The following is a 9,066-nucleotide window of genomic DNA, read 5'->3' as shown; positions in this document are numbered from 1 at the left end:
TTAAAACCAGGTAACACCTTTTTTAGGTGACCATTTTCTCTGTTTCAGCATTTTACCATAAAAGTATGCATGAAAATTTACGTAAATATAATCTTATTTTACAATATTTTCCCTTTAATACCGGTCTTTTAAAATACAATGTTATGATTAATCAATCGCTTATTCTGTCTTTATTCAAAAGACAGTTTTGACACAACGAACTATACCAGTAGGTTTACATCATGAGGCAGGACCAGCTTTGTGTTGTGATGTGCTGCTGGGTTGTTGCTTCTATGACTACTTCATTGCAGTGGCCATGTTTTCAGCATGCACCCTAGTCAGTGAATTTAAAGTGCAAATCTAATATGCACTAATTTTAGAGAAAATACTGTGCTTATTCAAACCTCTGTTAATTTAGTTTTATAATTCACTTATAGAATTTTGAATGTTTTAAGTTGCTGCTTGAAAGGACAGTAGCTTTGTTTGAGCCTGTAGGTGATCTATAATTGAAAAGCCAGTCGTATCTTGTAACAAGACACACAAGCACACAATTATACACGCAAACACACACAGGGGGCTGCACGTCACAGAGGAGCTGTCTGTAACTCAATGCTGATGAATTAAAAGGAGAAAAGAAAGGAGGATTGTGATAGCGATAGAGAATAAAAGAGGGAATGTGTTAGGAACCAATTCTTTTATATTACAAATGCACTGATCTGATCTTTGTGCTCAGGACAGCCCCGTCTCTCTCTGACACACACATACAAGCGCTCTTGGTTCTTTGTGTGATTAAAGGGACATTGGTAGGAGTTCAGAGACTCTGTGCTCTGAGAGAGGGGCAGCTTTAAACTTTGAAGTCAACTGCACTCCTGCATATTTGCTCACTTAGAATAGAGCTCCTCTGTACCTTAATGGCAAGTCTGACAGGAAGCCCACTCTCTGGCTGGGCCCACTGTTAGAGCAGTGCCAGGCCACCCTGTTCTTTTAGATAAAACAAGAAGTTGGAGGCAGAAAAATGCTGACAAGGTTTTTTTGGAAGTTTACTGTTTACTGGTCAAACATAGTAATAGTACAATTTAATAGTATTGTTAAATATTATTGTAATTCATAACTTTCGATTTGAATATACTTTAAAATGTAAATTGAATCTGTGATGACAGAACTGAATTTTCAGCAGCCATTAAGTCTTTAGTGTCGCATGATGCTTCAAAAATCATTCTAATATGCTGATTTTGTGCTCATGAAACATTTCTTATTATCAGTGTTAATGTCAATGCAGCTTCATATATTTGTGAAATCTGTGATACACTACCATTCAGGTTTGGGGTAAGTAAGATCAAAAAGAAAATGTATAATATTACAAAAGAGTTATATTTCACATAAATGCTGTTCTTTTGAATTTTTTTCATTAATCAAAAATGAATTTAATATCAGAAAAATATTGGGCACTACTGTTTTCATCATTAATAATAAGAAATGTTTCTTGAGCAGCAAATCAGCATATTAGAATGATTCTGAAGGATCATGTGACACTAAAGACTGGATTGATGGCTGCTGAGAATTCACCTTTGACAACACAGGGATATATTACATTTTGAAATATATATAAAAAAAATAGAAAACAGTTATTTTAAATTGTAATACTATTAAGCTAATACTATGTAATACTATTTTTAGTAATTATTTTTAGATTGTAATACATATAGCTATTTGTACTGTATTTTTTATATGAAATGAATACAGCCTTGGTGAGCACAAAGCTGAGGGAAAAAAAACTTAAATATTAAACTTTTGACCACCTTTTTATATATTGTAAGCAACATTGCTGATATTCCATTATAGACAGTATTATTATTATTATTTATTTATGTATGTATTTTTTGGAGGCTCTTACAAACATGAATTTTTTTTACTAATGTGTAGCCCTATAACACCATAGCACCGCATGAGGCAAATTTTTTAAAACACAGGCAAATATAGACGTGTGTATTCTTATCATATGTTTCTCATCCATGTGAAGACTATTTCCCCCACAGGATGTTTCATCTCAGCACATCTAAAGAGAGCACACTAAACACTAACAGCCTTCTCTAATGGCTGCAGCTCTTTAGAATGAAAAACATTTAATCTGAGTGTAAGTGCGCAAGTGTTCAGCTGCAAGGAAGTGATCCTAAATGAACAGAGAAATGACTGAAAATTACTTTATTTTTACAGATGTTGCCGACAGTTAAATGTGCTGACAGTTAAATTCAGTTTGGATGTGTACATACAACCTGTGTATGCTCTTTGAGAGATAAGAAAAAGCGCAATAAAATTGTTTTTAAAAATCTGTAATTTATTAGACAAATTGCTTTGCTTCACTTCAGTGTATTTAGAAAGTGCTCTTTTCTTTTCTGTCTTATAAAATATCCCCTTACTATTTTGGTGTGAGAAACTGCTGCAAATGATTCAGTGCGTGAGTGAACTGTTCTAATGACTCAAACTGAAGCGTGAACAATTTCAGACCTTTTTGTAAACCTGTTTGACCGATTAGATCAAAAGAGTGATTCATTCGCAAATCTGGCTCGAAAGTTTTGATTCTAAACAGCTGATAAAAAACACACATGACTTGATTGCTGAAATGTTATCTGAGAAAATGATTCTCAGGTTGGTATGCAGTAATCTTTATTGACACGTGACGTAAGGATTTATCAGGGCACACAGCAGTATTTAACTGGGGCTCGTGCCCCATTAAAAAGGATCTAGCAACGCCCCTGCTAGACAAGCTGTCACTGGGGGAAAAGATGATGCATTACTGATGTATCAAATTTTTATTTTAAAATGTTTTATTAAATATTTATTAATTTATCAAAAAAAATTTAATGAATTGGTTGAATGAATGATACAATGACTCACTCATAAATAGGCATTTACTTGTTACATTCTTAAATAAATCAGTGTGTTTGAATGAATCGTTTGAATGAATGACTCATTCATAAACTGTCATTTGTCTCCACCTACTGTCATAACAGAAAATGAGTGTGTTAAAAAATAAATAAACAAATACATTCACACACTGACAAAGGATGCAAACATTGAAAAGTCAGTTCTGTTGGAATACTATTCGTCCAAACAGATTTGAGAACAAGAACTGTTGTATAAACTTTTAGAATGATCATTTTTTATCATCGATAATGATTATTACCTCTTATCATCGGTATGTGATAATTACCTTTGCCACCATGTTTGTTTACACTGAAATACAGCATAGGAGAGCAGTAAAGACCTATTTTTCTATCTATTTTATATTTATCGCTACCGTAGACATCAATATTGAGAACCAAACAGCAGCAGAATTTTCAAAACACATCATTGTAATCAATGATATCTGATTTAACCAGTGTAAACATGTCAAAGTGTTAATAGACATTTCCGAATCATTCTCATGTACTGTAAGATCTTGTTAGTGGTTTGAATCGAGAACACTTTCTTTTCATTTCATTAGTGGACTCTTTCCACAGGTTGTATCGTTACACCAGTAGGTGATGACAAGTGGCTGTCTTTAATAGTGAGTCATTGAATCATTCGTCAACTGACTAGTTCAAACTATTTGTTTAATGGTTGATTCTGTTTTGGCTTTGTTTGGAACTATTTTCATTGACAAATTAAAAATGGACAAACAATTATAGATTAAAACTCTTTATTTATAAACATTTTCCCTGAAATTTGACACTAGTTTGTAAGAGCGTGATTATAAAGACACAGAGGCTGTAAAAGCAGACTAGTGAGTAGACGTTTTCTATCTATTTTATATTTATCGCTACCGTAGACATCAATATTGAGAACCAAACAGCAGCAGAATTTTCAAAACACATCATTGTAATCAATGATATCTGATTTAACCAGTGTAAACATGTCAAAGTGTTAATAGACATTTCCGAATCATTCTCATGTACTGTAAGATCTTGTTAGTGGTTTGAATCGAGAACACTTTCTTTTCATTTCATTAGTGGACTCTTTCCACAGGTTGTATCGTTACACCAGTAGGTGATGACAAGTGGCTGTCTTTAATAGTGAGTCATTGAATCATTCGTCAACTGACTAGTTCAAACTATTTGTTTAATGGTTGATTCTGTTTTGGCTTTGTTTGGAACTATTTTCATTGACAAATTAAAAATGGACAAACAATTATAGATTAAAACTCTTTATTTAAAAACATTTTCCCTGAAATTTGACACTAGTTTGTAAGAGCGTGATTATAAAGACACAGAGGCTGTAAAAGCAGACTAGTGAGTAGACAAGTTTAGATGTTTGGCGTGATGACATTTCACCATTTAGCCACTTGTTAGCAGCCACCTTTTTCAAGTTTTACTAAAATGTAAAAAATATGTTGAGCTTGTGTTAACCACTGACCTTATTTCAGGCATTTAACCAAAAACCCAATCAGAAAAGCCATTGACTTTAGGAGGATGGAACCTGAAGTGCTAAAATGCTTACTCATTTCTGGGATTTGGCCTACATAAATACATCATTTCTACAGTGCTCCATATGTAATTGTTGTACAAACCCTGAAACCTAGTGAACATTCGACTTCACTGATGCTTGGTTTTAAAAGTGAGTGAAAACTAGCAGAAGTTCCTAAATAAAGTAAAAGTCTTGAAGAGTGGAAGCTGTATAGCAGGCAAAGGGAGGATCACATGCTTTTGGCCATGTATTTTATGACATAAACTTCCATAGTCCATAAACTGAGTAGCTGAGTGTTCTTAAATGAGGAGGCAAAGTCCTCAAAGTTTTAAAAAATGTTTTAATCAAATGTAAATTCATGTCCCAGTCACATTTTCTTGGTTAAATATACATTATTTACTCTACCAGAAAAAGAAAAAAAAACTGCTATTTTATATTTTTTACATTAAAAATGTAATCAATATTCTATTTATTAAAGCCAAGTTAGTGTTAGTCAAGTTAGTGTTTCTAAGCATTTTACATTTATTCCAAAATAATAACTCATGGCAGTAACAGTTTAAACAAGATATTTTATTTGTGAACTTACGTTCAGCTATTATTTTTAATGGTTAACTTTTAAATAATTTTTAACATTTTCAGATCATTTATACATTTCACTAAACACTCCCACAGATCATGTTTTCATGCCATTTAAGTCTTATTTTGATATAACAAAGTGGTTATTTAAGTGGTTATATATTAAGTGTGTGAGTTGTTTACTTACTTAAAAATAAATAAATTTAAAATACTTTCACACACTGACAAAGGATGCAAATATTAAAAAGTCATTTCTGTAGGAATACTATTCGTCCAAACAGATTTGAGAACAAGAACTGTTGTATAAACTTTTATAATGATCATTTTTATCATCGATAATGATTATTACCTCTTATCATCGGTATGTGATAATTACCTTTGCCACCATGTTTGTTTACACTGAAATACAGCATAGGAGAGCAGTAAAGACCTATTTTATATGTATTGCTACCGTAGATATCAATGTTGAGAACCAAATAGCAGCAGAATTTTCAAAGCACATCATTGTAATCAATGATATCTGATTTAACCAGTGTAAACATGTCAAAGTGTTAATAGACATTTCCGAATCATTGTCATGTACTGTAAGATCTTGTTAGTGGTTTGAATCGAGAATCACTTTCTTTATCTCATGAACCAATCACAGCTGAACATAACCAGTCAGAGAGACGCAGACTCCTGTTGTAACTTTACCTACTGGTGTCGCTGTTGGACAAAGTTTCTTTAGAAAAACAAGTGATTTATACAAGTTTTAATGTTATATTTTGTAATATTGGTGTTGTTTTATTTTTGTACTATGAATTTTTTTCTCATCCAATATTTTGAGGAGACACTGCCTCCCTTGCCTCCTCGGAGGAAACGCCCCTGATCTGTATGTATCAGAATGCTGATGCATGACAGTGTTTGACCGCCCAATACTGTAGCCTTCCTATTTATTGAAGAGAATTGTCAGACTTGTTTTCAATACAGTTGTGTGGGAGGTGGCTGAGTCAGATTTTTTGAATACGGGTGTGGTCTAGTGTGCCGGATATATAATATATAAAATGATACATGTTCACAAACAGATTTGACCTTGAGTTTCCTCTGTGATCAGCATCAGACATCTGTCTTAAAAATTCTGCATGTTTGATAGATGCATGTTATGTTATTTACTCTGCATGCATTGTATAAGCATATGCACATGTATAATGTGTGGTCTTGACTAGTGGTTAGCTGAGTTTATACATAACCATTTCCACAAAAATATGAACTGTTTTTAACATTGATAATAAGAAATGTTTAATGAGCATCAAATCAGCATAATTTCTGAAAGATCATGTGACATTGAAGACTGGAGTAATGGATGCTGAAAATTCAGCTTTGTCATCACAAGAATATATTACATTTCAAATTGTATTAAAATAGAAATTGGTTATTTAAAATGTAATTGTCACATGTATGTTCCTTTTGAATTCCTGTTTGCCCTTATTGGTTCTTCCTGTGTCCTGTCCTCATTGGTTATCATTTGTGTCCAGCTAAGTTTGATTAATTAGTTCATTTTTTCCCAGGTGTGTCCCATTGGTGTCTGTGTATTTATAGTGTGTTCTGCCCCTTGTTTCCCGTCTGCTGTTAAATGTCATCCCTGAATTCCTGTGTGTGTAAACCTTTGTTTGTTGGATTAAAGACCCACTCGAAGTATTCTCCTTCGTCTCCTCTTTCCTTCCTCCCCGAGTGACCATGACAATAATTATATTTCTTATAAATATTATCTTTTATTTAAATGGTTTTTGGATATTCCAGTCTATCACTAGTCATGTAAAATGTGTGTTTTGTGGTGTCCAGTCTGCATGTGTGTTGTAAGATATGAAATTCTGATCATTTGAAGGCCCTCCATCTCCAGATATGGACGGAAACTACGGAGGGGGACTTCTGGATATGGTTAAAGGAGGTGCTGGAAAGTTCTTCAGCAACATCAAGGACAACCTGAAAGACACCATCAAAGACACCTCTACCAAGGTTATGAACCAAGTGGCCACGTAAGTCCTCATTGTGTATTCATGGTCTTGTGAACATCAAATGTCACACACGGAGCCACCTACATTGTCCCAATGTAGAAAACAGCTTGTTAAACATACCAAACCATGTAGCTCAGAATAAAAACTATAGAAGTCTGTGGAAATTCCCTATCATGATAGAAAAACGAATGTGTGTGTTTGTTTTGTGCATGTTTGCGCTTGTGTTCATGTGTAAGACTTCAGAGAAAACAGAGTCAAGGTCTTTCAATAGAGTTCCTGGTGACCTAGTTTTGTATAATGATTGTTACTATTAATATATAACAGGAGTCCTCAATGTAATGACTCTTTTTAGGGGTGTGTGTGTGTGTGTGTGTGTGAGATCATTGACATGAGGGGGGAGGTGGGGAGTCAAAAGAAACAATTTTTGTATTATATTATATTCTATTTTTATATTAATTTAAACAATTATTATCAAACAATTATATTCATTTATCAGTAACATAAATCTATCTTAGTGTATGCTATATATTTAGAGTTTTATAATTCTTTATCTTCTTGTCGATCCACCAGTTCACATTTACAACTGTGTGTTTTCTGTGTAAAAATAAGGGTCGTTTTTGGCTTTGGTCTAAAGAGCAGAAGGGCTTATTGAAAAATGCTAATTCATTCTCTGCCAGCAGGTAGCGCTTTTCGCCAGGAATATAGCCGTTTCCCTCATAACAGCAGTAAACAAAGCAGCGCAGCACCTGACTTTGAAACTTGCAGTGCTCATATTTAATCATTTAAATAGCCTTTTGAAGTGTAAGCTATATCTCATTATACATGTAAATATACATTTTTTTTTCACTGGAGCACCACCCGATTCTTCTCCTCCCATTTCTACCAGTGATCCTGGTTTCTTTCCCGCGGTACTTCCTGTGCACATATCAATAGCATCACTGGGCTGTAGGTTGTCAAGTTGAGGGGATAAATGGGTTGAAATTTGTATGCGTCGATCGTGTGAGAAAGATACGTTTCATACAAGATCTGGCAACTGGACAACCTTGGAATTTGTTGTCGTGATTATTCATATAATGAGGTTTGGCCCATACAAATTATGGGAGTTTTACTGGAAGCGAATGTAGCAAACATATAAAATACGCCCAGTGGCATTGTCGCATGATGCTTCAAAAATTTGTCATTTGTCTCCACCTACTGTCATAACAGAAAATGAGTGTGTTAAAAAATAAATAAACAAATACATTCACACACTGACAAAGGATGCAAACATTGAAAAGTCAGTTCTGTTGGAATACTATTCGTCCAAACAGATTTGAGAACAAGAACTGTTGTATAAACTTTTATAATGATCATTTTTATCATCGATAATGATTATTACCTCTTATCATCGGTATGTGATAATTACCTTTGCCACCATGTTTGTTTACACTGAAATACAGCATAGGAGAGCAGTAAAGACCTATTTTATATGTATTGCTACCGTAGATATCAATGTTGAGAACCAAATAGCAGCAGAATTTTCAAAGCACATCATTGTAATCAATGATATCTGATTTAACCAGTGTAAACATGTCAAAGTGTTAATAGACATTTCCGAATCATTGTCATGTACTGTAAGATCTTGTTAGTGGTTTGAATCGAGAATCACTTTCTTTATCTCATGAACCAATCACAGCTGAACATAACCAGTCAGAGAGACGCAGACTCCTGTTGTAACTTTACCTACTGGTGTCGCTGTTGGACAAAGTTTCTTTAGAAAAACAAGTGATTTATACAAGTTTTAATGTTATATTTTGTAATATTGGTGTTGTTTTATTTTTGTACTATGAATTTTTTTCTCATCCAATATTTTGAGGAGACACTGCCTCCCTTGCCTCCTCGGAGGAAACGCCCCTGATCTGTATGTATCAGAATGCTGATGCATGACAGTGTTTGACCGCCCAATACTGTAGCCTTCCTATTTATTGAAGAGAATTGGCAGACTTGTTTTCAATACAGTTGTGTGGGAGGTGGCTGAGTCAGATTTTTTGAATACGGGTGTGGTCTAGTGTGCCGGATATATAATATATAAAAT

The 9,066-nt window shown here is 34.0% G+C and overlaps 1 protein-coding gene across 3 annotated transcripts in view; it reads left to right on the top strand.

Annotated features, from left to right (window-relative positions):
* Positions 1-7,371, top strand: part of LOC107591171 (leucine-rich repeat-containing protein 4B-like) — a 17,769-nt gene extending 10,398 nt beyond the window's left edge. For 2 of the 3 annotated variants that reach the window (XM_016280236.1, XM_016280235.1), the window contains one exon: positions 6,863-7,371. In XM_016280236.1, coding sequence (XP_016135722.1) covers positions 6,863-7,017 — 155 coding nt within the window. In that variant the 3' untranslated portion in view covers positions 7,018-7,371. The remainder of the gene's footprint in view (positions 1-6,862) is intronic. The other variant, XM_016280237.1, reaches the window with a different exon arrangement.
* The last annotated feature ends 1,695 nt before the right edge of the window (positions 7,372-9,066 follow it).

This window comes from Sinocyclocheilus grahami, unplaced genomic scaffold, assembly GCF_001515645.1.
Source record: "Sinocyclocheilus grahami isolate Dianchi unplaced genomic scaffold, SAMN03320097.WGS_v1.1 scaffold138.1, whole genome shotgun sequence".
NCBI classification, from domain to species: Eukaryota; Metazoa; Chordata; class Actinopteri; order Cypriniformes; family Cyprinidae; genus Sinocyclocheilus; species Sinocyclocheilus grahami.
The sequence above is the reverse complement of the archived record's forward strand: the minus strand, read 5'-3'. Positions and strand labels throughout refer to the sequence as shown.